This window comes from Callospermophilus lateralis, chromosome 4 (genome assembly GCF_048772815.1).
Source record: "Callospermophilus lateralis isolate mCalLat2 chromosome 4, mCalLat2.hap1, whole genome shotgun sequence".
NCBI lineage: Eukaryota > Metazoa > Chordata > Mammalia > Rodentia > Sciuridae > Callospermophilus > Callospermophilus lateralis.
The window spans coordinates 49161064-49188894 of record NC_135308.1 but is presented as its reverse complement, the minus strand read 5'-3'; the positions used below and the strand labels follow the sequence as shown (position 1 = coordinate 49188894).

The 27831-nt window shown below is 42.0% G+C and overlaps 1 protein-coding gene across 1 annotated transcript; it reads right to left on the bottom strand.

Moving 5' to 3' along the window:
* Positions 1-539: 539 nt before the first annotated feature.
* Positions 540-27519, bottom strand: Plat (plasminogen activator, tissue type). Its single transcript, XM_076852471.1, has 14 exons — positions 27362-27519; positions 13825-13922; positions 12870-12912; positions 10641-10778; positions 10160-10270; positions 9633-9807; positions 8909-9000; positions 7212-7386; positions 6587-6672; positions 5075-5270; positions 4830-4966; positions 4490-4630; positions 2983-3149; positions 540-1443 (listed from the first exon to the last, which is right to left on the bottom strand). The coding sequence occupies exons 2-14, from the start codon at positions 13915-13917 to the stop codon at positions 1285-1287; spliced, it is 1713 nt and encodes a 570-aa protein (XP_076708586.1). The 5' UTR covers positions 13918-13922; positions 27362-27519; the 3' UTR covers positions 540-1284.
* Positions 27520-27831: the final 312 nt, after the last annotated feature.

Here is a 27831-nt window from a genome sequence, read left to right as displayed (position 1 = left end):
CTAAACTCAGTTTGGCATTCACAGCCCCCATAATCTGAATCCCAATCTACAGTCCCCTTCATAAAGTTCACCGTAGATAAACTACTAATTTCTTTTTATACTTCTGTCTCTTTTGCCTCCAGATCCTTGTATTTTCAGGTACTGAATTTTTTCATCTCAAGATTGCTTTTACTGCACCTGTGTACCAATCCAGATCTCACCCAATCTAAGAAAACCCTCCCTAATTTTTTTTTCCTTCAGATTCCCTAATCCCTCCTGCAGCTGAATTACAATAAAAGTTTCTGCCCTTCTATGGCCCATCTCCATTCTACCTTATTTCTAAATATCTTCTGTTCCTGTCATATCAAGCTGTCCTTTCTTCCCCCTTTTACTGTCCACAGCACCTAGCATATTTATTTGTGGGCACTGGGTATTCTGTTTATGTTGAATGAATGAAAGGAAATATTTCAAATGATTCAAAAAAATGTGAATTATGAATAACTGAGTAAGCTATGGAATACTGCATATGTAACAAAACCATTCTACTCTGGAGAAAAATGTGAAAAATATATCTGAATTTATTATTTAAAAGACAGTATAATACAGGGTTATGGCAACAGAACATGAAAATTACAGTGGATTGATATAAATAGTCTAAATCCTAGCTCATCTATTATGAAATTGATATAATCTCTCAGTTAACTAAAAAGTTTATAAAGAAAAAAGATTTACACTATACACAAAAGGAATATTTTCCAAGTGGAGTGGAAAGGCAGAAGAAGAATACTTGATTTAAGGGATGGTTTTGGGAAAAATGATCTGTCCAGCCAGCCCATCCCTTATTTGGAGGCCCTGTTGGGCTCTTGTGACTATAAATACACATTCTTTTTCTAATGCAATACTTTTCTCTTTCAGGATCTAGTTATTGTTTGTTATTGAGACATACTTTTATCTTTGTGTTCCCATTTCCAGATTTTCTCACAACCAGTGATTAGGAGTCTGGACTTTCGTTCTACGTTTCTTCTGCTCTAGACAGTAGAATTCCAGGAGGGGTTGGCATTTATTTAGCTGTCTTCTTATCTGACAGAATACATTCTGAAATCAGCCTTTAACTCCTGTAAAATGTCCAAAATGTAAAGTACCCAACTAAAACACTTTGTCCTCTCCTACTGATTCTTCTCCCCTGCTACCATGTGGTGGCTCATGGAGAAATCGGCATGGAGAAGCACATGGACTTGACAGTATGTCTTCTGAAGAGGAAGAAGTCAGGATCTCCTTTGATTTTAAGGAGCTGAGTTTTCTTGGTCATGGTCGCATATTTTCTTGAATCCAGTCTAGGTAATTCGTGACCTTGGTGTATATACCTGGAACATCCTTCTGCCCACAACCAAGACCCCAACTGATGATGCCAACCAAAGTCATGCGTTTGTCCTTTACACACACCAAAGGGCCTCCTGAGTCACCCTGCAAAAGACAGAACAGGTTTGCAAATGTGGCACAATTTCTGGGAAAAAATTAGAATTACTATAGTATTATGATATATTCTTTAAAGTACTTAGTTCAGAGAGGGCAAATTATCTCAATTTTCTTGATCCTCTAGATGATTAGGTTGTATCTATTCTGATAAAGTGAATTGATACAATTGCTCAGGATTATGGTAACTCGGTGGTGGAGCACTTGTCAAGGAGGCCTGGCCTCTATCCCCAGCACCACACCACACACACAAACATACAGACACAGACAGACAAAGATTATTGCTTAGCCATTTCAGGCCTCCAAAAACACCTGGTTTGAACTCAACCACTTACTAGCTTTGTAGATTCAGGATAACTGTCCTTTAGTAGTTGTTGTTGTTTTTTTTTCTTTTTAACTTTTTAATGTAGATGGACACAATACCTTTATTTTATTTGTTTTTATTTTTATGTGGTGCTGGGGATTGAACCCAGTGCCTCACGCATGCTAGGCAAGCACTCTACTACTGAGCCACAACGCCAGCCCCTTTAGTTTTCTTAACTATAAAATAGAGAATAGTTATCTCATGAGGTTGTTATGGAAATTGATTGGGAGGATACATAAAAAGCAGCTGAGAACAATATGGCATTTAGTAAAACTCAGTACTAATTATTGTCATATTGGATCAAAATAATGTTTTTTAAGCATAACTTTAAGCATATAGATAGATCATAGTTTCACTTTGTATACACCCTTGTTTTGACTGTGACTAGGTGGTACATATGAGCTTTCTGAAGAAACCATTCAGAAAGAGACCAAATGCTCAAGAAACCAGGCCCGGGGAACTGCTTTTGATTATAAGAACAATGTCTGCAAAGTCTTCAACACAAGAGCCTCATTTGACTTCTTGGTGTCCTAACTTCCATCCCCTAATGGAGAGCCTGGTATACTGTAGACAACTGAAATGTCTGAGCAATAACAATTCCTTGGCTATATTTTAGTCTTAATACCAGCAGTTTGTCTGTCCCCCATGCCCCAGTATCTTGTTAATCATGAAATATAAATATTCTGATAGGGATTCTAACACAGAACCTAAATTAGCCTGTATTCTAGGATATTAGGGCTGAATATGAGTTTTTAAAACTCCTTTCTCACAATTCATCCTATTTCCTTTCCTCCTGGCCCTTCTACAAAATAGATTCTGGTTCTCTAGCACCTATAGAAATTAAGGATTTCTTACTTATGTTGCTTTACCCATCACTTCAATAGTCAATTAATTGCCTTGGCTTACAGGAAATCCTGTACCAGGTGGAGTTTCCTGTGAAAACGTGGGGAAATTTCCTACAGTTTTCGATTTCTTAAGTTTAGGTAACTTTGATCTTTCTCCAATTGCTTTATTCCTGGAGGCCCCTATCTAGAATCCGTAGGGCCTCACAGAGATGAAACCACTCCATTCTGGCTATAACTTTTCCCCTTAGTTAAGAATTTGTTGGCCAAGGAGCATTTTTGTCCTTGGGTGGGCCTCAAGAATGGAGCAATATTCATATTTACCTGGCAAGCATCATGCAGGTTTGCTTGGTTCCCTCCACTGCGAGTATCTCCAGCACACAGCATGTTGTTTGTGACAGTTTTATTAAACATATATTGTGATGTACAGCGGCTGGATGGGTACAATCTGACATGAGCCTCCTTCAGCCGTTCAGAATAGAAAGGAGAAGCTGAAAGAGAGGGAGGAAATGTCTTGTAATTCTAGGAAAACTTATTTGTAAGCCTTTTGGAAGGAGAAAGCCAAATTTTCCAATAATTAACATCTCTCAAGTATTAATACATGTTAGGTTAAATTCTATAATATCACTAACATTTTATGATTTTGACTTACAAAAGCAGCAGTTTTATAGGGTTTGATCTAGGATTTCTTGATAGTGACCCTACTAACATTTTGAATGAGATCTGCTGAGAGAACTGTCCTGTGCGCTACGGATGTTTAGTAGCATCTCTCTTTCTACTCACTGTCAATATCAACCTTCAGCTTGAGACCTTGAAATGACTCCAAACATTGCAAAATGTTTCCTGGGTGGCAGAATCACTCCAGTTGAGAACCATCAAGATTAACTTGAATAATATTTAATATTTTTAATCCAACTAGAGAATTAGATCTAGGTCCACTTTAACATGAGGAAACAGATTTGGAGTAGCCAGACATGGTAGCACAAGCCTGTAATCCCAGCTACCTGGGAGGTTGAGGGAAGATTATTGTGAGTTCAAGGCCAGGTTGGACAATTTGGTAAGACCCCATCTCAAAATAAAACAAAAAATTATGTCCAGTGCTATAGATTAGATCTTGATTATCACCAGAAGGCCCATGGCTTGGTCCTCAGCCAGTGGTGCTGTTGGGAGGTAAAACGTTTAAGAGGTAGGGCCTAGTGGAGGAAGTTAGGCCATTGGGCGCAAGACCTAGAAGGGGATATTGGGAACCCAGCTTCTCCTTTCCTTTTGTTTCCTGGCCACCGTGAGGCAAGCAGCTGCCTCTGCTGTGAGTCCCACCACACAGTGCTACTTACCATAGGCAATGTGCCACATGACTATAGACTAAAACCTCTGAAATTGTGAGTCAAGAGAAACCATTCCTCTTTTTAAGTTGACTTATTCCAAGTATTTGCTACGTTAATGGAAAACTAAGACTCAAAGGTCCTAAAGCTAAGCAAGATGTAGATCTGAGATTTTTAAATCAGGCCTCCACAACTCCAGCATCTGAGAACCTACCTCCTTCATTGACTTCCTACATAGCACCTTCTTAGAATCTTATGTTCTTCAAAGTATTTGCACTATTCAGACTTTCCCTCACGTGTACAGTGACCCTGTGAAGTAGGGAAATCAGATGATGGGTCTCACCAGTCAGGGAGGCAGGGGCCTCTCTCACATATAGTCAGCAGCAGTACCAGAACTGGGGCTAGACCCTACTGCTTTACTGACCACTTTTTCCTCCATCTGCTCAACTACCACATCCCCTGCTGTCCTGCAGACAGACAGGATGGGGCCGAGACTTCCTTCCACTTACATGCCTCGTGCTTGCCATAGCCAGACAGTTCACATTCCGTCCAGTCAGCCAGCTGCAGGTTGGCGTCAGGAAGGCAGACAGTGCGGACAGAGTTGCTGTCCTGGGCACACTGTAATGAGTCTGATTTCAGCTGCAACAATGCTGAAAGGGAGAGAATAAGACCTGTGTGAAGGAGAGCCGCTTCCAGTTTTAGGGGAGGAACTAGCAGGAGGGAGCTAGGCTTAGGAAGGAGGAAGTGTGTGTGTATGTGTGTGTAAACATATTTGTGTGGGTGTACATGTATGGGGGTATGCTGTGTGTTCCAGACTGTCAACTGTAGCAGAGAATAATAACATCTTACCAATATCATTGTCATAAGTGTCATCATCAAATTCCTTATGGACGATGTATTTTTCTACTTCAAATTTCTGTTCCTCTTCACCAGGGACCACCCGGTATGTTCTGCCCAAGACCACCTTAAGGTGGTGGGGAGGAAACCTAATGGAAAAACAGCTTTAGAATGCTATTTTTTACTTTAAAATTTATTCCATTGATTCTGGTTTTAAGACCTTAGTAGAAAAATCTATTGGTTTTCTAAGCCCCTACCTCTCCAGGAAGCAGTGAGCAGCAGACAGGACCCAGCAGGAACTGATCAGCACTCCCCCACACAAAAACCTCTCTCCTGGTGACCTCCTGTTCTTGGCAAATATGGCAGCCTGCCAAGGATGAGAGGTGATGTCTGCGAAGAGTCCTCCTTTAATGCGAAACTGAGGCTGCTTGTACTGTCTCAGGCCACAGGTGGCTGGGAGAAGAAAGGAGAGAGAAGGGAGATCAGACCTGAGGTGCTGGGGCAAGGCCCGGGAGCACCCATCTAGGTTTCTTCTCTTGGATCTCTGACTGCTATAGGCTGACTGCTCTTTGAAAGGTGGGTCGAGGGTGATGTAATTTTTCCCACACTGATAAGAACCACAACTTTCCTCTGTTGAGTGCATTACCAACATGCTAAATATTATGTGTACACTATCCTTATCCCTTCCTAAGTTTCAGGGAGGCTGAAAAATTTTGGCCCAAGTTCACAATGGTATCCAGATTAGAACCCATATCTGTTTGACTCCAAAACTGGGGATGTTTCTGCTATGCTTCATTCCTTCTAATTGTATCCATGTCCTGGCTTAAGAAGCAATGTATTGTAAGTTTCCTTCTGAGGACTGTCTACCCATTTCTTTCCTTTACTCAACCATAGCCATTCTTCAAGGTAAGTGAAAGCTGACCTCTCAGAGCTTTAGTCAACACCCCAACTGACAAGGCTCTGTGGCTAACAGAGGACCCACCATAAATGCCCTTGGTCATGAGTTAACTGAGAGTTTATGTCTTACCTTCCTAATTAGACTCTATATTACTTGAAGAACATTCTGGTACAACTGGGTATTCACAGGAGCCGAGTTATAATCTATTCTCAGACAATTTCCAAAATAAAGTTTTATTTTCTTAGCAACATGTGCCAATTTGAATTTTCTCTGCCTCTCATCCCTTATCATTAATGCAGTTTCCCCATGTTAAATAGGTTCTGTGGGTAACGTGGCAGAGTTCACAGTATAAGCCTTAGAGTCAGAGGACATGGGAGCGAGGCCTATTTTTACTACTGGGAGCCCAGGGAATTAGGGCAGGCCATAGGACTTCTGAGAGAGTGTTTCCTCCTCAGTAAATGGGAAGAGGAAGACTCCATCTAAGAGGAAGACTCTCCCAACACCACTGTTGGGAGAGCACAATGGAAGCACCTTACTTTCTGAGGAGTCACAAACGTGAGCTCCCCTCTTCTTCCTTATACTCACCACTACTATCAACACCACTATTAATAGAGGCATCCAGAGAGAAAAATTAGAATTCTAAGAGAAACCAGAGTGGTCTTTGCTTTCTTTTGGTTCCTCCCCATCACCCCCATGCATGGGAAGTGCACACCTGCCAAGACCATTGCTTCAGTTACAGAAGCCTCCTACCCACCAAGGCCTAGCCCTTCTAGAAGTCTGAACCAGCAGCTGTGAGGACACACAGGGAAGCAAAGGAAATAGTGGGGAAGTGAGAGTAGGCAAAGGCAGGTAGTAGAGGTCCAGCCCTTACAGCACTGGGGCATGTCACAGTATTCCCACGTCAACTTGCGATCCTTCAGCACATGGCACCAGGGCTTGGCATCTCCATCTGGATTTCTGAATGATAAGGGAGTTTAAGGTTTTAAGTCACATTTTTCAATTATATCAAAGGCCACATAAGAGTGGAAAGAGGTAAATCAGTGGTAAAAACACTGAGCTGGAAAGGAAGATTTCAAGTTCAACTTGCCGAAGTGGCAGGCCCAATGATAGTGGAAAATTTTCCCTTTAATTTTTTTACTCTCAGTAATATAATATTCTAATCTCACAGGGATGTTGGAAGGAACTGGGAGATGTTTTGAGAAGAAACTCTTACAAAAGTATTATAATAAGAGTGCATTGAGAACGGAATGAATGAGGCTTAAATTAGGTGAGGGGACAGGACCGCTAACTTGGGTTTTGGGTTGGAAAACTGTTATACTTGAGTTTCAGAAATAAGCGTTGTTCTATCAAATGAATAGGTTGGACTAGATCATATCCAGAGTTCCTTCCCACACTTTGGATCTTTCATATAACTTTCGGCATTAATTCTTCTCCCATCCCACACTCTTGACTCTTCTCTGCCAAAACCGGAATCCCTTGGGTTCTGATCTACTTACCGGCAATAATTATGTCTTCCCAGGCCAAGAGCCTGGGAGTTGGTCTTCCATGCTGTATAACTCTTGCCTATCAGGATCATGGAATTCCATGGAAGGCAGGAGGCACCAGATGTGGTGAGGCTTTGGGTGCCACGGTATGCTAACCCTTTTCCAAAGTAGCAGTCCTCATTTTTTCCTGGAACAACAACAAAAAAAAATCCCAAGCTGAAACAAAACCAATTAAATGGTGAGGCAGGCAAATTGGGGTTTGAAGTGGAGGTGAGGACTAGTCTAGCATGGAGAAGAGTGTGGTATCTCCAACTTTTCATTTTTTCTTTAAGGCCTTTTACATAGAAATGGCAAGTGGGTTTCACTGTAGTTTGGACTGGGAATGTCTCCTAAGGGCCCATATGTTAAAAGCTTGATCTGCAGCATGACACTGTTGGAAGTGGTGAAATCCTTAAGAGGTGGGGCCTGGTGGGAGGTCTTCAGGTCATTGAGGGCATGACCTCAAAGGGAATTGGGAGAACCCAGTCTCTTTCTCTTTCACTTCCTGGCCATGCAGTGAGCAGTCTTGTTCCTCCACATGCTCCCACCATGTGTCATGACAGGCCCAAAGCAACAGGGCCAATAGATCATGGTCTGAAATCTCTCAAACTGTGAGCCAAAAGGACCTTTTTCTTTATAAGTTGAGTTTCTCAGGTATTTGTTATAGTTATATGGAACTGACTAACACAGATTTCATCTCATGTACCACTTTCATCAACTGGATGTGATCCCCTAGATTGCTAAGTGGAAGCTGATTCTGAGGGTCTGTTCAGGTTTAGTGAAAAAGAGTATTCCCTTAGTGGTGATTATTCTTAGAGCTGCTTTGAAGTAATTAGGGATTTCCTTGTTTCTCCTTGAGGGTTGCATTGAACCAATGTGCTTCAACAGGGGGTTGTGATGTTAGGTTCTACTTTGTCCACCAATTCTCTGAGGGCTTTGCTGGGCTTAGAAGAGAACATAGGAGCCCAAGAGTGCTACCTATTTTCATCAATTTGCCCCACCCTACCCTCTTTTCTCCCCATTTAAAACTGATGAAGTATACCTCTTCTTATAAATACTGTAATTAGAAGGCATCTGTAAGATCATTTATATTTGTGAATATTAATTTAGACAAAATCCTTGGGATAGAGAGGATAACTTCAGAATTATTGTAAAAGGAGTTTTCACATTCACAGGTAAACTAGCATTACCTGTAGACCTGTGAACCAAATGCTCATTGTTTTTCCATGTATATATTTAGAACTTTAAAAGTATCTTTCATACTATTGTGGTTACTAATATAATTATTTTTGAAAACACCACTGAATTCATAGTGCCTTTTTGTAACAGCTTTTTTTCCTCTCTGGGGAGTTATTTTATATTAAAAGTTTTGAGAAAGAGAGACCATGAATTCAAAAAGGGAGAATTTCTATTCACTCAAAAAGGACTAGAAACTACTGATTCATCTCCATTCTTTCCTCTGTAGATGGGGAGACTGATGGTCAGAGGGGAGAAGGAGTCCACTTATAGTCAAACAGCTGGAGGCAATGTCTGGGCAGTACTCTTCCCTCTGTGGCCATCACTAACTCCCAACCCACTCTTTTCTCTCCTCAGTTGTGGGACTATCAGCCCTATGCTTTCAGATGTTTCTCCCCTAGTGACACTCAGAAGGTGTGGTGACTGTCACTTACCCTTGGAGCAGGCTGGTGTGCTGCAGAACTCTGAGGTGTACTTCCCTGCCTTAAAGACATAGCACCAGGGCTTTGCGTCTCGGTCGGGATTCCTGAAAAATCATCCAGGGAGGACCAGGGAAGGTTAAAAGTAAAGACTTTCCTCTCATACCCAAGGACTTGGCATACTCTTCTGGGGAAAGGGTGAGTGCATTTTTTGCATAGTTGAATACTGGATAGTTGTATTATGTTAGGCAGAAACATGACTTAATAATATTGTTTTTATTTGGAAATTAAGTATAGTTTAAGGAAATGCATGTGGTTGCCGAGTTGACAAGGGGTGGGTAATAATTGTTGGTCTTAATGTGTCAACATGGCTAGGTTAAAGTCCCCAGGTATTTAATCAAATATTAATCCGGGCATTGCTGCAAAGGTATGTCATTAGCACTTGCAATCACTTGATCTTAAGTACCTTATCCTAGATGTTGTGGGTGGGCCTCATCCAATCTGTTGAATGCCTCAAGAACAAAATATGAGAAGACTACAACATCAACTCTTAAGGTTCCAGCCTGATGAGTTGCCTATAGATTTCAGACTCACTAGCCCCACAGAGCTGTGAGCCAATTCCCTAAAGTCAATTTATTTCTATTTCTGTATAGATAGTACTAGGGCCTAGCAGGTTCTTTTCCCCAACCATAGTGCTTTTCACCAAAGAAGAACCTACTGAGGAAGATGGCCACCTCACCTGCAGTAGTTGTGATTCCCAAGGCCCAGCTTGATGGCATCTGGTCTCCGCCCATTGTAGGACTTCAGGGCCAACACACTGCTGTTCCAGTTGACACATTCAGCTCCGCTTTCCACAGTGCTCCATGTGCCCCTGTAGGTGATGCCCTGATCCTTGAAGCATGTGGCACTGGTATCTGATTGAGAGCAGGATATGTGACCTTTCACATGTGAATCTCCCTTTGTTCAAAGGACTCTCACATGGGTTTCTGCAGTCACTTTCATCACTGGGGCAGGCCACTGCTGGAATTTCCAGAGTAAGCTGGAAGCTAGGTAACCCAGCAGATGATGGCTGAGCTGGACTCAGATTCACACTCAAGGCTCTGCCCATTGGACCCAACACTTTGGTTTCCTCAGCCACCCTCAGCTGATACTGGATTCTACCTTCATCCTTCCACCACACATTTCCTTTCCTTTCCTGCCTTTCCTGGTTGATTTGGGAACTGGGATTTTTGTGCCTCTCTCTTTTACACACACACACACACTCACCTATTTCACAGCGTTTCCCAGCAAATCCTTCAGGGCACTGGCAGACAAAATCTGAGAAATATATAGCCTGCCAACATGTCCCCCCATTGAAGCACCTCGGCTCACTGCAACCTGTCAAGCGTAAACAAGGAAACCCCTAATTACCTCAGCTTCAAGAAAAACATGAATTAAAAATTCAAGAGTGTTCCTATATGCCAGCTGCTGTTCTACATGGTTTGCAAAATCTAAACCCCACAACCATAAAGTAAGTATATATTGGTATTCTCCCAATTTACATATGAGGAAACTAAGGATCAGTAAGTGAAGGCATTTGCTACATAGTGTAGCTCCTTTTTGTTGTGTATCTTTACTTTTCCTAACACAGAACATGCCTAAAATCTCCTTTTGAAGATTTGAACATGCTGGGAACCATGAAAGACAGGGTTTGGGCCCATGAGATTGAACCTCTGAATTGAAGCCTCAACATGAAGTCCATACTTACTTTTGATGGGCACCGAGTGGCACTGTGGCCTGCCGCTATTGCACCAGCAGTATTCCACTCGGTTGCTTCTGAGCATGGGGCGCAGCCATGACTCATGTTGCTGGTAAATCATCTGTGTTTTTTCATCCCTGCACATCACTATAAGAAAAGACAGGCTGGCTTCTTAGAATAAGATTCAAATAAAACAAAACAAAACAACAAAAGATGTATCTGTGGACCTACTGAGAAATATCAGCCCACTATAACTGCTGGTTCTACATTCACTGATTCACTCACTGTGGGTTGAAAATATAGTTAGGCCTACAAAGCTGGTATCTGTATTGAACATGTACAGATCTTTCTTGTTATTTCCTAAATAATACTGTATAACAAGTATTTACATTAATGTTATGGAATATATAATTAATGCTTTATTACATATAATAGGGAATCCTGAGATTATTTAAGTATATATTTAAAGACATTCATAGGTTCTATGCAAATATGTCATTTTTATATAAGGTATTTGAGCATGTGTAGATTTTGGTATCTTGTGAGAGGTACTTGGACAAATCAATGCCCCTCAGAGGGATGACTATAATCTATTGTAAATTCCTTAGGAATACAAGTGGAAAACAAATACAAATACCTAATATTTTGTCACTAAAGATAACATTCCTGTTATTGTTTTTCCTCTGATAAGTCCTTTTTTGAAATAATTTATCTATCAAAATATACTTATTAAGTAATATTCAATTTTTCATTTTAATTCACCAAAAAAATATATTGTATAATTGCCTACCGTTTTTGATCTATATGAGTACTACCACACAGAAAATGATGCACTTTTGGACCAATACAAAGAAAATTGGCATTTTAGGCTGCGCAGGAAAGTGCTGTTTCCATGAATTTTTCCCTCCCTCCCTACCTTCCTTTCTGTGTGGTTCTGGGGATTGAACCAAGGGTCTCAAGCATGCTAGGCTAGACAAGCAGCTCTAACAATGAGCTACACTCCCAACCCTTTTTATTTTATTTTAAGACAGGGTCTCACTAAGTTTCCTAGGCTCGTTCAAGCTTGCGATCCTCCTGCATCAGCCTCTTGAGTAGCTGGGATTATGTGTGTACTCCATCACACCTGGCTCCATTAGTATTTTTGATATAATTAAAATAGTTGAAGTACTCCCACTAATGTTTTCTTTTCATCTTTTTCTGTTTTCAAACCAGAATGCCAACTTTAAAAAATAAAAAGAAAACACGGGGCTGAGGCTATAGCTCAGTTGTAGAACACTTGCCTAGCATGTGCAAGGCACCGAGTTTCATCCCCAGCACCACAAAGACAAAAAAGCAACAAAATCCCTATTGTATTTTTAGTTAATTAAAGAAGTAACATATGCTCACTGAAGATAATGTTCTTGCTTCTTTCAAAATTCTGTCAAGGCTAGAATATCCTTGTAGGAAATGCTTTGCTATCCAACAACAAAATTATTAAGAGTTAAGTGTGATTTGGTCTGAGGAGACTTCCACTTTAAAATGGAGTATTGAAAAAAAACAGGTCATGAAGGAGGAAAGATGAGGGCTCTAGGTTGGTAGATCTCAATCTGAAGTGGGGCCTAGAGTTCTTCAAATCAAAGACAAGAGGCTGTTAGCATTTTTTATTCTTTTTCGAAATCCTGATGGAAGTGTTTCTCTGCTTTCTAGAGTCAACTCTAGACATGGACTTATGAAAAAAATTCTTTCCTCACTACCTCTGTGAAATAGCCCAGGTTATTAGTCTGATCTGATTCACAGGAAGAAACGGAAACACAGAGATGCTAACAAAGGTGCTGAGTGGACTCTGGAAGGTTCACAGCCCAGGAGAGACCCCAGAGGACCTGGACAGAATGGCTGTCCTTGTTCTGCTGTTAGCATTTGGGTGGCCTTAGGCAAGAAACTCAGTCTCTCCAGGGCTCTGTTCTCTTATCTGTATAACAAGGAATTTGAACTGGTAGGCTCTCACCAGCTTTGTGATCCCCTGACATCCTGACTCTGTTCCTCTCAGAACCTGTCTGGCTGGCATTAGCAGATTGGGTGAAGGGTGAATTAGCAGCATCTTTTAGAATCCCCCTGAAAAATTCACCTTAGCATAGTAAGCAGGTCATGGGTAGAAGTGAATCTCCCAGCAAGTCTAAGGTACCCTAATGTCCTACTACCCTAAGCCCTGACCCTGCCTCCTATCTCCACTGACCCTCTTCCATCTCAGCTCCTTCTCACCTCTGTAGGATCTGGCTCCTCTTCTGAATCGGGTGTAGATTTCCTGCAAAGAGACCATGAGTAGGTAAAGATCAGAACAAGCTGGGAGATGACCACACATGAGTCTGCCAATTAGAAGCCATCTACTCAGAAGCTCTCCCTCGGGTAACTGGCCCAGGTGGAATATCCATTTCTGGCTGCCTTGTCTAATTCTTCCTCTCCTTTTATACTAGACAAAAGAACTTTATGTACAATGGAAATGTTTCCTATTTTTGTGGTCCAAAATGGTAGCCACTGATCCCTTGTAGCCCCGGAGAGCTTGAAATGTGGCTAGCATGATTCATAAACTGAATTTTCAATCTCATTTAATTTTAATTTTAAATATAAATAGCTCCATGTAGTTAGTGGTTACAATACTGAACAGTGGAGTCATAGCTCCCTGTGTCCTCCAAGTAGCTGTCTGGGGCACTCTGTTCTTTGAGATCCTGCTGCAGAGTATTACTGTTATTCTTTGTTGCCAATCATTTTCAAAGAGTGTGTGTTTAGCTTCCATCCTGATCAGGTAATGAGCAGCATAAGGGCAATTTACCTGATTCTATGGCTCAAAAAACTTGTGTTGTCTTCTATAAATACTTTGTGGATTAATTCAAACACATTCCTTAATGTAACTCCAAAGAAGGTAGGCAGAGGCTGAGGAGCAAAATTAAGAACTGTTGGCTCAAGTTGGAATAAATGCCTACGTTCTACTCAGAGACTTAAATCCCAAGTATCTGATCCAGAAAGAAAGGGCACATGCATGTCCGTGGCTTTACTGACATTTTGTCCCTTAGCCTTCCTATTCTTCCTATTCCTATTCTTGGGCATTTTTTTCACCCCTGGGATCCTTGGGAGGATACAGACTCTTGATTGTACTGAGGAGCATCTGCAAGTATAGCAGCCTCCAGGAGGGACATGCCAAGATGGATTGGACACTCACCTGGCGGGGCAAAGTGAAGACTACTTCACAAAGCAGCAGTACACACAGAAGCCCTTTTTTCATTGTATTCATCATTTCTTCAGAGTGTCCCATAAATTCTGAAAGAAGAGGAAAAAGATCTTTAAGCATGTGATATAGGAGGGCAAAGTACAGTAAAGTTCAAGAACCTGAGTATTATAGCTGGATTCTTCCTCGAGCTACAGCTCCCATGGACAAATGTCTGGAAGATGATTACACACACACACACACACACACACACTAACACACACTCTCTCTCTCTCTCTCTCTCTCTGAATCTGACTACATCACACACATCACAAAGGTTTATCCATATCGTAGCATCTGTCAGAATTTTCTCTCTTTTTAAGGTCAAATGATGTTCCATTGTTGGATATACTATATTTCATTATTTCCATTCATCTTTGATAGACACTTCAGTGGCTGGAAGATGATCTTGCCCAGAGATTTCCAAGGGTTGAAGGGCAAAACTATCTCTGGCACTTCTTGGTAGCCAGTGGACTCCAGGAGACTATAGTGCCCTATTTGGTTTCCTAGAGGGGAATTCCTGACTTGGGGTTGACTAAATGAAGCCACAGTAATGTTCTCTCTGTTTTTTTTTTTTCCGTGCTAGGGATTAAACTCAGGGTCTTAAACAATGATGGGAAAGCACTAACAATTCAGCTATATCCCCAGCCCTCCTCTCTGATTTTTCCAGAGGAATATGTAGGGATTTTATTGCTGACACATCTCAGAGCCAGTCTACCCATCTCAGATTGTCTCTGTTCTTACACTTAAAATGGACAGAGCTGCTTCCATGTTCCATGGTCTAGCTCTACAAAAAGAAGGCTCCCTCTATGCCCCACTGTTCCATTGGAATGTCTGTCTCCTTTTTTATAGACTATGACATATCTGGCAAAATGCAGATTTGCAAAAATAGAAGAGGCATCTGGTTTATGGTCATTAGACTCAGATCTTCCTGAACCCCCAATTCCCAGTTTCCATTTGCCTTTCCCCACTGATCTTTCTTTCCCTTAGTGACTGAAAGTAGGTTAGTTGGTCGGGGTGTTATTTTGTGGTCTGGCAAGCCCTCTCCTTTGTCCACAAGAATTAAAACCGACCTCTGTTCTCCTGACTCATTTCCCTTCAGTCACAACAACTTTTCTTCCCACCCTTCCCCCCTTCCTCAGGACCCCAAGGTCTATTAATTCAGAGCCTTCTGGGATTTACATTTTGCCTGGCTGTGGCTCTGGCTCTTTCTTTCTTTGAAAAGAACTCCTCTCTGAAAGTGCCATCCAGCCTCCTCACATGGCCACAAGTTCCCTACAGGGTCAGGATGAAAATAGAAAGGGAGGGTAAGGTGGGAGTCTCTTCACGCCTGACTGATTCTCCCTGGGCTGCTGGGGACAGGCAGAGGAGGGAGCACAGAGCTGCTGGAGAGGGTGAGAAATCCTGGCAGGAGGAGCTGAGCAACAGTGGTTCCAATGAGAAAATGTAGGCTCCCAAGGAATACAGCTCGTCTCTGGCTTCCCCTCCTCTGCCCATTCCCCGATGTGAGGGAACAGAAGGGCTCTCTCTGGGCCTTTGTTCTCCTTTGGCACACGCAAAGCCTCCTTCTAGGCTAGGGAGACTGAACACTCTGGAGGCCCTTTTCTTATTCAGAGGGCTCAGCTGAGCTACTAATCCATTGGTTTCAGACAGTTCCAGAGGAAAGGAACCATGCAGTTGAGGCCATCCTAAACGGAGTGCAGGGTGAAATCTTGAATTTTTCAAGATTATCTTTCTCAGCTTTTCTTTTCCTTGAATTTCCACTTTCTCAATCTTTTCCCAAAATTTCACTTAAATTTTGTTTCTTAATTTTTATCCCATACTTATAGGCTTTGGAAAACAGATCTTCCTAAACTGATTCCCCTTCTTTCTTCCTGATGGTCCTCTATGGGTTGTCCTATCTTTTATAGCCTAGAGGATAGGGAGAGCTCTGCACACTCAGAACTTTTTAAAGAATCCTAAATGAAGTCCAGAATTAGATGACTGAGTAAATGAACCACCAATAGAAGAAACCTCTTTTCCATATCTTGCAGATCAAACTAATCAGCCATTTCAATTCACTCATTCAACTAAGCCTTGGGGATTGGCTGACTATCTATCTATCTATCTATTTATTTTCCCTGCCAACCAAGGTACTATTTTATTTCAAGAATTTAAGATCCTTCTAAATGGAACCCAATTCTAGATGTTGAACACTTACAAAACCAAAAGTGGAGTAACAACATATTTGCACTCCCTGCCCTTCCTTAAGGGATCTGCTCTCTTCTTGGACAAGTGGGGGTGGGTGGGAATACCAAGTAGGGAGGAGAAGCATGACCTGGCTGGGTGGGAAGACTCCAACAGCTGTATCATGTTAAGCCCTTTAACAACTAGAGAATCAACATAAGGGGACAGGAGAATGTTTGTGTCTTGTGCTCTTGGGAAAATTAGTCTGGTTTCTTATCTTCTTGGGCTGCTTTTGGCCTTCCTTGGCCTCAGGCCCAGTGTAGATGTCTCATATTAGCAACACAGCAGCTCCCTCACACTACACAGAGGCAATCAGAGCAGCTGGATGGGCTGTATGGAATAAGAAGATGACAAAGGAATTAGTCATCCTGCCATCAGAAAAAAAGTGCAGTCTGAAGACTAGGAAGAAAGGAGAGAGGGAAGAAAAATGTGTCCTTATTTCTCCTTTGGTGCAGATGTGGGTGTAGAGATCTGAGGGGCAGTGCCTGAACAAAGAACAAAGTGAACACCAGAAATGTGGACTTACTCAGCACCCATGGGAACAGGTTAGGCCAGGCCAGACTATGACTCTGCTCCCACCAAAGGGAGATTCACAAGTAGTGCTAGGGAGGCCAGGGTGCAAGATGAAGAAGTCTAAGAAGTCTTTCAGAAACTCGTTTTACAAATTCAAAGAAAATTGTTATTTTTTTCTGGTTCTTTTCCTTTCGCTGTATTTAAGTTTCCCAGTATTATTAATGAACTTAAAAGGAAAAAAAGCAAGCAAGTAGGTAACAGGAAGAAGAACTGCAGGAAAGGAGGAAAGGAGAAAAAGAGAGGGAAGGAGGAAGGCAGACTGGTCAACCAGGAGGATGCCTGACTTTAGTCAATCTGGAATCCCTGAGTACTGCATAAGAGGAGTGGTAGAATGGCTGTAAGGCCCGTGGTCTCCAAGGTTGCAAAGCCCCAGACCCAGCAGGCCTAACCTACACACAAAGTTGATTTTTACACATTTGCAAGAGGCATCCTCTCTAGTGGGAGGAGTTAAGCAAGTTAACACTCTGTAAATTAGAAAATGTGGGCCACATGGTGCAGCAAATAGACCACAGCCTGGATTTCACTGATGTGTGAGCAGGCACATCTGCATTCAACTGGCCTTGTCTGCTTCCCACATGCATGTGTGTCTCCAGAGCAACTCTGACCTTCCTGCCTGGAAGCTGTATGCCATCCTCTTGGCTGCAGCAACAGTGACTGTTCACTTGACCCTTGGAGTAACTTGCAAATGATGACCACTCTAGGGGAAAGGGAATGATGGTCTGGTAATCAGGGACAGGAAAGCTGGCTAGAAGCTAATTCTCCTGGGAGAGGTTCTGTTTCCCAGGTCCAAAGATGGGTACCATTTTGAGAAATGCCGGAAACATATTCATTTGTGCAGTAGTAACATGGCAGAATAACGATTAATGGGCACTAGTTAATAATTGATTGATTCTGGATTGGCCAAAGTCATTGAAATATATGGAGAGGACATCTTGCCCTGATCAGAGTTACTCCATAAACCTGAGTTACTCTATTTTGTAACAGTAGTTTTTCATAAGTTACTCCATTTTGAGTTTAAGTGCTGAGGTGGAATGACTGTATACCTTCTTTGTACAAGTAAACAGCCACTATCTGCCAGGCACAACTATAAAGCACAAATTGAGAAATCAATTAACCATACTAATAAAATCACTTCTGTGGACTTATCAAATTAATCAGAAGCACATGGATGCATTGGTGTTATCAAACTCATTGGGAAAACCAGGCTCATGAGCTTATGGAACACACCAGACCACCAAATGATGCTACCCCTCACTCAAGACTCATAAAAGAAAGAACACTGGACACAGTGGCACCCTGACCGCATCCTTGTCACTCCTGATCACCAGGCTTGCCCAGGAAAATCACCACAGTGACAAACTAGAATTTCTGGCCTAAGGCTTCAGCAGAGTACAGTTTCTCATGCCCTTGATGATCGTGTACCCATGGCTCACTCCAAGCTGACACTCTGAAACTACTGACTGTCTGGACCTTGGCCTAGAATAAGTTCCTGGTCTTTGACAGTTCTGTTCCCTTCAACTGGTTCTTGATCTTATCTGACCACCTGTAGTGTCTCCGCTTTCTATCTGCTCTCTGTCTTTGCTCTCTTTTATACTAATAAAAATCACTTCTGTGGACTTATCAAATTAATCAGAAGCACATGGTGAACTCCTGTGGCTGCCTGAATCTTTTCTTAACCTTTCTATAACACACACACACACACACACACACACATTTTTGTGTCAAGTGTGATATGTGACAGGAGTGTTGTAGATACTAGAAATTAAGAAACTACTGTTACAAAATAGAGCAACTCAGGTTTATGGAGTAACTTGATCAGGGTATGATGTCCTCTCCATATATTTCAATGACTTTGGCCAATCCAGAATCAATCAATTATTAACTGGTGAACTCCTGTGGCTGCCTTAACCCTTTCTTAACCCTTCTATAACACACACACACACACACAAACATTTTTGTGTCAAGTGTGATATGTGACATGAGTGTTGTAGATATTAGAAATTAAGATTGGAATAAAAGAACTTATATTTGCTCAGCCTATGACTATCAGGTGACCCACAAGTATTCGAAGAACTGCCATCGATGAAAGTGGTGTATCCTCGAATTTATTTTTATTCAATAAATTCTGACATTATGGAAAGGCACACACATGTTTGGTCTATGTTAATGGCATAGCTTACTCACCGCCAAATGGCAGTTAGATAACAGAGGGACCTGAGAAGAAGTAGGCCAAGTGTTGTCCTCAGTGACTTTGCATTGCCTGTCTCCCCTCTATTTTCCTCCTATTTCTTCATCTTCCTTCATAAAAATTTTTCAGGAAAGGAACTGATAGACTCACTCACACAAGGTAGAAATTATTGAACATTACTGAACATTAACTAAAGTCAATGTCCTGCCCCTCCAAGAAGCTTTTATAATTTGAAACATAAAATGTGCTCCTAGCAATATAAAACCAAGCAAGCTGGTAGCTCTACGTCTTCCTCCAGAGCTGTGGTTTCTACATTGTATTGAAAGTGAGTGTTCACATGCTGTGTAAATAATGAAAGTCTTATAAATGGGTATAAGTACTTTTATTTAAACACTCAATCTGCTGTCTGCAATTATATAGGAAAATGATTTGCAATAAAGGAACTATACAACAGCAGTCAACCAGTCAGTCAAAGTCTAAGTGGAAACATTGCAATTTCCTGAGATGATATTGAACTGGAGGATTTCTAGTTTGTACTCTTGCCATCAAGAGAAGGCAGAAATGTGAGCAAGCTAAAGGAGGATGTAAATAGCTAGGGAACATAAAAATGAGTGGATACTGCTATCAAGTTTTGCAACATGTACAATATTTAGTCTATTTTTTCGTTGGTAAAGGAGGGCCTTATCTTATTATTGCCTTGCAAAAGTTTTCTCTGGAAATCTGAGAGAGAGGGAGTCAGTCTTGAAGAATACCAAAGCCCTAAAATGATTCCTGGTTTTGAAACAACATACACTCTTTACCCACTCCAACCGCTAGCCCAGAACAGGTGCCAACAAATTAGAAAAGAAATGGTCAGAACTCATTGGAATAGCAAAAGACGAGAGGTGTGGTGAGAGGCTGCGAGGAAGAACTAGGCCTCAGAAATGGTAGAAGTTTCCCACAACAGCTTATCTAAAGGACAGGGGCCTTTAGCCTGGCAGTTCTAATTCTACCTCTACAAGTCCTGTTCACTTTAGAGGCCATGCTCTCAGAACATAAACTATTTTTAGAAACTACCATCATATAATCAATTCTTAACTTTTCAAATAGGTAATTTTCCGTAGGCCAAATGTTCATTTTTCTCTCTTCTTGAACAAGAAGTCTTTTATAAGACAGGAGAAGAGGAGTCTGCTTTTTAATACAATTTGATAAATTGTAATGGGATGAGTAGAGCAGAATTCTCTCCTGGCATCTCCCACCCCAACCCATCAGGGAAGAATTCTCTCCAAAGCATCTTCAAAATATAGGTATGTCCTATGCCTAAGCTACATGAAATTAACCTCAGAAAAATCTATACTCATTACTTTGAGTGTCATCTCCTCCACCTTTACCCTCAGCCAAGTAATATGGTTATTTGCAGGAGCTAAGAAAGTATAAGTTGTGGGTCTAGGAAAAGAGATGTCTCTCCTTGCCTCTTCCCATGATAAAAGCAAAAGCAATACTTTCTCGTGGGCCGGGGATATAGCTCAGCTTATAGAGTGCTTGCCCTGCATGCACAAGGGCCTGGGTTCAATCCCCAGCACCACACATATTAAAAAAAAAAAAAAAGTAATAAAGACACAGTTCAACTGGCAAGAGCTAACTCAATTAGTGCAATAAAATATTAACCCCCGAATCTAAACAAACCCTGAAATTCAATGATAAGCAAAAAGAATGTGTTGTTAAGTAAGCGATGAAGGTGCTTTCTCAGGTTCCTTCTGCTTCTTAAAGCAAACGGCACTACACAGTAATTAGAGATGCAGTAATGTGGTTCTTCCATCTATCTCCGTATTTTATCAGACTTGAATCAGGAAATAATGACCAGAAGCTTTCATTGTATCATTATACCAATTTATCCAAATTTTACTGGCATTTTGTGAAACTAATTGTGAAACTAATTAGAGTGTTTGAGAAATATGTGTGGATTAATGCTTAGCAGATATTTGAGTTTACAAAACTCCTTTATATCTACTAAATCACTTAAGGCAATTCTAACTTATTTCTACCAATAAGATAACTGAACTTCAAAGAAAGCATAAGGGACTTACCCTAAGATGACAAGCCTTGTAAGAGGTGGCATCGACTTTCAAACCCAGGATACTGAGTTTCTCTAGCCCAAACCTGACACTTTTCACTTGTCACATGACACTCGCTTGTGACAGTCTTTCTTTTTGGTGCTAGGATTCAAACTCAGGGTTTTTTGGATGCTAACCATGTTGTTTACCACTGAGCCACACTCCTCCCACTCTCACTTGTAAATTTTTTTTCTTTCTTTTTTATTTTTGGTGGTGCTAGGGATTTGAACACAGGATCTTGATCATGCTAGGCAAATGCTCTCCTGCTAAGTTATACTGCCATCTTGTGACATTCTTAACGAGTTCAAAGTTGATATTAGAGCAGCATGTCATCAGGTATGGAGAAGGACTCTAGACTTTCAACCTGGAACTCCAACTACCATTTACAGGTCCTCTGAGCCTGTTTCCTGGGTCTTTCCAATAGGCTCCTCATTTTTCATTTTGCTTAATTATTCTGATAACTAGAGAAGCAGCAGGTAAAGGCCCTGCACAATGCCTTGTGCACACGTGTTAGCTGTATTTAATATCATGAGCTATACTCCCTTCAGCAATAGGAGCACCAATATCAACAGGGTCTTCCTGGAACAACTGCTTGAAACTAGAGACGTAGAAGAGATACCAAGCTCTAGGGGTCCTCAATGTGTTCAAGTGTTAATAGCAAATTCTGTTTCCTAGCTCATCTGGACACCTCTTGATAATCTATAATTGAATTCTGTATAATTGAAAAAAAATTTCATGCTTTGTTTTTATGGTCACAGAAAGGTTTGAATGGGAACCATTATTTCCTGAATACAGACAGGGTGGTGTCTTACATCCTATTTTTAATCTGGTTTTTTTTTTTATTTGTCTTTCCCAAGCCCATTTACATCACACATGCCAGGAACTCTGTGGACTTTTGAAGGAAGTCAAAATTAGCAACTGAGACATATGGGATATCAGGTGTCTCTATTGATAATTCCTGCCTGATGTAGAGGGTATGGATGTCTGAAAGCCAGGTGTATTTTGTGAGGAAAAATGAGGACATTGGAGCTTCCCAGAAACACACACACACACACACATACACACACACACACCCTTCTTTCTCTTTACAGCCCTTGTGATATAGACTGGCTCTTGCTACAACCAGGCAGAATAAAACAAGTTTCTCTTTGCTGTGAGCATAATACAATGTGAGTAGCCAGAGGAGATGCAGTTGACAGGTAGACTTTCTTTTAGATTATGTGTACTGGGTTACTGGACTCAGCTTCCTCATTCAGCCCTCTGTCCTCAGCCTTCATGAAACCCAGCTGACATCAAACTGCTTATTAAAGAGCTGGAACAAAGGGGCCTAAGAACCTCCCAGGGTCCCATCTACCCAGTGCCTATGGGACCCCTCACCATACACTGAGACCTCAAGCCCTAGCTCAGATAAGATTCCACTTTCCTGGCATTCACAGGTGATGATTTACTCACAATATATATTCACTATCAAATGTCTATAGAGCTCCAACCATGCAGGAGGTGTGCAGCAGGCTAGCATTTCCTGGGCAATCATGATCAGAACCAGAGTTCTCCTGAGCTGTCCCTTCAGATATGTTTGTGAAATTCATGCTGTGTGCCCAGCACTGGTTTCATTTTCCCTTCCGACCCTGGAGCTATTTGGGGTAATCAAAAATTGAGTTTATTTTTCCTTCTGTATCCTTCTACTGAAGTCTGTTTCTCAGGTAGGAACTGGTATCAGAAGACCATGTGGCTTGATTGGGGTTGGATCAGGGTGGATTATCTTTAAACTCCCCCTAGAGCTGATTTTCTATAAATCTAAGTCCTCCTCACTCTTACCAGGTTTGGATGAGAGGTGTCCCCCAAAGCTCATGTGTGAAACAATGCAAGAATATTCAGAGGTGAAATGATTGGGTTATGAGAGCCTTAACCAATCAGTGAATTAATCCCTATCAGGAATTAACTGAGTAGTAACTGAAGGTGGGTACAGTATGGCTGGAAGAGGTAGGTCATTGAAGGTGTGCCTTTGGGGGTATATATTTGGTGATCTGAGCTTAGTTTCTCTGCTTTCTGATCATTTTGTGAGCCTCTTCCCTCTACCACACTCTTCTGCCATGGTGTTTAGCCTCACCTGAGCCCAGAGGGATGGAGCTGGCTGTCTATGGACTGAGACCTCTGAAACCATTAACCCTCAGATAAACTTTTCCTGCTTAAAATTGTCTTTATCAGGTCTTTTAGTTACAGCAGTGAAAAGGCTAACTAAAACAGAAATTGTTACCAAGAAGGGGGTTCATTGCTGTGACTAACCTGCCCATGTGGTTCATAAGCTTTTAAACATTTTAGAATTGGTGGGAGGAATTTTGAGATACTTAGTAGTACAAACTGGGAATGCTTTAGATTGTTGTAAATGGAGATTAATGGGTAATTCTGATGGGAGCTCAGAAGTCCAGAATGTCAGCAGGACAGTGGACAATGAAGTCAGGGTTCAAGAGAGTTCAGAGAAGGAGGATTTTATTGGAAATTGGACTAGAGGCCATTTGTGTTATGGTCTGGCTGTGAAATTGTCTGCATTTTGCCCACGTCCTGAGACCTTCTGTGAGGCTAATTTTAAAAGCAATGGCAGATGTTCCATGGTACTAGCATTTCTTAATCTTGGGGTTTTCCACTGTAGCTTCAGCTTCCCCCTCACATATATACTCATTGCCCTCTCTTAAGTGTGCCCACAGGGATTTAATCTGGTAGAAGAAATTTCTAGCAATATGGCATTCAGGCAGTGGCCTGGATATTGCTGGTGGCTTTTAGACAATTTTATTGTTATAATTAGGCACAGAAAGCAGAGCAGAAAGATCTGAAAAACTTGGACTTGAAGGGTGGGAGTAAAATGAGGGCTAAGGAAGATTCAATTGCCACAAAAGAAACACTGAAGACTTTGCCCAGAGACAAAAAGAAAGATGGCTTGAAGGCATCTCAAGGAGTTGACAAGACCATACCCATTTCAGGATCAAGGGAGTGAAAATAAAACTTCCTTTGAGAAGAGACCAGTGGGCACACTTCTTGTACAAGGGGCCCTAGCTACCCAGGCACTCAGAGGCTCCTGCAGCCAGGGTCCCTGGAGACTTGGTTACTGCTCAAGATGGTGATAGACTTGGTGTCAACCACATGGTGCTGATTTTGCAGGATTGCAGGATGCTGGAGTAATAAAGTCATGAAGGCTTCCACCAAGATTTCAAAGGAAGGTCTGGGAGCCAAGCAAAGTGCCCTCGGGAAGGATCCCTGTGGGAAGCCCCTAAGAGGGCAATGAATATATATGTGAGGGGGAAGCTGAAGCTACAGTGGAAAACCCCAAGATTAAGAAATGCCAGTACCATGGTCTGCCGAGGAAAGCTGCAGGAAAGCTGAGACAAGTTAACAGAAAGGCCACTTGCACTGCCACCAACAAGGAGAGGCAGAGCTACCCAGGCCCTTTGAAGAGAACATCATGCCATGTGCTCCAGATGCTGGACATAGAGCTTCAGGACTTGTTTGCCCAGCTGGATTTCAGTCTTGCTTTGGTCTCTATTTTTCTGAATGGAAATGTTTACTCTGTACCTCTATATATTGAACACTTGTAAATCGCTTTTGATTTTTACAAGAGCTTACATGTGAGCTTGCCCTGAGTCTCAGAGGAGACTTTAGACTTGAAATTCTGGGCAATCTTGAACTGTTGAGACTAAGAGGACTCTTGGAAATGGAATAAATGTATTTTGCATAGTGAGTTGGTCATGAGTTTTGGGGGGCCAGGGGAGGAGTGTTATGGTTTGGATGTGAGATATACCCCCAAAGCTCATATGTCAAACAATATAAGAACATTCAGAGGTGAAATTATTGGGTTATGAGAGCCTTAACCCAATCAGTGAATTAATCCCTATCAGGGATTAACTGAGTAGTAACTGAAGGGTAGGATGTGGCTGGAAGAGGTGGGTCATTAGGTATATATTTGAGGTATATATTTGGTGAGCTGAGCTTAGTCTCTCACTCTGCTTTATGATCATCAAGTGAGCCTCTTTCCTCCACTACACTCTTCGCCATGGTGTTCAGCCTCACCTGAGCCCAGAGGGATGCTGGCTGTCTATGGATTGAGATCCATGAAACCATTAGCTCTCAGATAAACTTTTCCTGCTTAAAATTGTTTTTGTCAGGTCTTTTAGTCACAGAAGCAAAAAGCTGACTAAAACACCAGGTTTTGTTTGAGACCTGCTACATGAGTTTTGTGAGCTGCTTGATTAGGCTGAGGCTTATAGTCTGAAACTGTGGACAGAACTTTTCTCCTGAATATACAAAACAAATGTTCCAAAGATGGAATGAACAGAATATTCCAGTACCTCATTGCCTATCTTAATCATCTTATCAAAACAGAGCTGAAAATCACTCCCAGAAAAATTTTATTCTAAGACTGAAGATGTGCAGTGCCAAATAATCAAATGACAACTGAATAATTTCACAAAAGACTCAAAATCTTCCTCACTACCAGATACTCAGTATTCCAGAAAAGCATGCTGATTTTGTATTTTGAATGGAGTTAAGTCTGCTACCCTTGCCTATGACCCAGGTTGTTACCTCAGCTGTCAAAATGAAAATAACCTACACACACTCTAGAAGCTTTAGAAGTCCTAAAACTAGCATTAGTCCTTCCAAATTGATGAATCCAGCCAAGACCTCTGTAAGCTGCTATAAAACCCCATGACTGAAAAAATTCCTGTTGGCAGATGAATAACAGGCCTCCTCTGAACAGGAAACTGTCCCAGTTGTGCTGTGATCCTCCTACTCACTCACCCCCCAAATTGATAGATGGCTATGGTCACTTCAAATTAAAGTATAAAAGTGTGCCTGGGTTGCCTATTCTAAGAGTGGGAAATTCACTGGTTTTCCAGCTCTGCTTGTCAACTCTTTAGGCCCTGGGAAAACAAAGGCCAGAGCCCTGTCTTAATAAGCTTTCAGATGAACTGCAGGGTCATTGCTATTCCTAAGCTCCTCCCTGGCTGATGAACTCTCCTGGGCCCTTGATGAAACAGCAGAGAACAGTGCAGACACTGGGAGAATATGATAGGTGGCATCACAAAATAAATTGAGATGGTTCTGGGAAGTCTGGAAGCTATCATTGATCCTGACAAGACTCAGAGACTCAAGGCTGGCGTCTCTGAGAACATTTTAGGCAGAATAAATTGATGGGTAGGATGGAGCTATTTATGTTTCAATATTTACCGCGCCCCCGCTGGTGCCCGCAGTCTGACTCCTTCATCCTGGCAGGAGGAATGTACCCCGCACTCCTGCCTGTCAGCATATATTGATTCTGGACAAGCCAGGGTTTAGATCCCAGTTTGAGCCTTCCTGCCCCCACACAGAATTGCTAGGAAGTCACCTTTCAGGAAATTCCACTTAGAGTCGTATTTGCAGGATTTCTTCACAGGATTGCACACACATATCCCACCACCCCACTGCCTCCTGTCATCAATCAACTGCAGGAGATCTCTATATTATTCCATATTGGCCACCAAATAAGTCATTGCTACGACACTTCTTTGTGTTTGAGTTTGCCCTTAGTTACTTGGGAGCTCAGCATATCTTCCCACTTCCCTCCTTCCCACCCTCCCTCCCTCAGCTTTGAGGTTAAGAAAATAAAGATAATAATAGGAAGAACCTAAAGAGACTTACTATGCTTTCGAAGAGAGTGTTAGGAATAAAAAATATTGTTATTTTCCCCCTCTGTAATTGAAAGGTCCTTTAAGAGGACTGCACATTTGATTAATGCATACTTGGAAAAAAGCTGGGGGACAAAACTGGTGGAGATTATAGCGGGGTGATGGGAGAGAGGAGATCAAAGGCATTTTTTTCTACCCTAACTCCCAAGTGAAAACTTCAGAGATCCCTAGAAGTCACCTGCTTCTCTTTCCCAGCACTTCTCACCTAAAAATCATGCTCAGGAGTCTGCTGCAACCCAACCTCAGTTTCTTCATGGGCTCCTTGAGGGAGGGAGGCAGCCAGACAGACAACACTTCTGGACATTCCCCAGCCCTCCCGGCTCTCCCAGCCACATGTCCTGATTTTACTGCAGCTGATTTTACTTTTACTGCCCATTACTCATGTGGTCGGCTCATTGTCTATTCTAAGAATTTCTATGTAATTCTTTCCATTTTCTCCTTTACTGTGCAGACATTTCTGCAAGAAATGTATCTTGCCTATTCTCTCCCTTCCTGTGACCCCGCACCTCCCTCCAAATCACTCCAGCCTTTCTGCAATTGCAGATGCAGAAAGAAGATTTCCCTTTGGAGTGATTCTCTTTATGCCTGAATTAGAAGTCAGCCCCTTCAATGAAGCATGCCTTCACTGGCTCAGTTTGCCTGAAAGACTTCAGAGAGACAGAAGAGGAGGAGCTGGGCACAGCAGTTCAACTTACGGACACTTCTTGCGACTTTTCTCTTTCACGGGCCTTCTTTTTTGGCTCTGGGCTCTTGCGGGATCTCAGCTCCAATCTCGATGAACAGCTCCAGCCTCCTTTAAGGTTCAGGGCAGTGGGTGGGGTCAGTGGACTGGGTGGGTGGATTTCTCCGTGGTGGAGGATGCCCAGTGGACAGAGCTGTGCGGGAGCCAAACCGGGCGGGACTGTGTTTATAAGGCAGGGGAGGAAGTTCGCTGTGGAAGCAGCAGTCAGTCCTGGCTCGGTGCCTGCCTGATTATTCACAGTCTTGATGTCATCGAATCACAGGAATTTGGGAGTTGGACAGGACCTTAAGAATCATCTTCCTTTAGAATCCTGGTCTCAGAGGCCTTAAAGAAACTCTCAAGATCAGGCTCTCAGCTCCTGTGTCCCAACAAGAAGTATTTACAATTCTAAACAAACACACCAGCAGGGGGCTGAGAGTGGGG

Bases quoted from the DNA above. Each gene is read 5' to 3' on its own strand.
- Plat (XM_076852471.1), bottom strand. From the start codon at position 13,917: ATGGGACACTCTGAAGAAATGATGAATACAATGAAAAAAGGGCTTCTG. The intron at 12,913-13,824 runs GTGAGTGTCCAA...GTCTCTTTGCAG, and splicing joins TCTTCACTTTGCCCCGCCAG to GAAATCTACACCCGATTCAG. The intron at 6,673-7,211 runs GTAAGTAGATCA...CTTATCATTCAG, and splicing joins GGAAGACATAATTATTGCCG to AAATCCAGATGGAGATGCCA.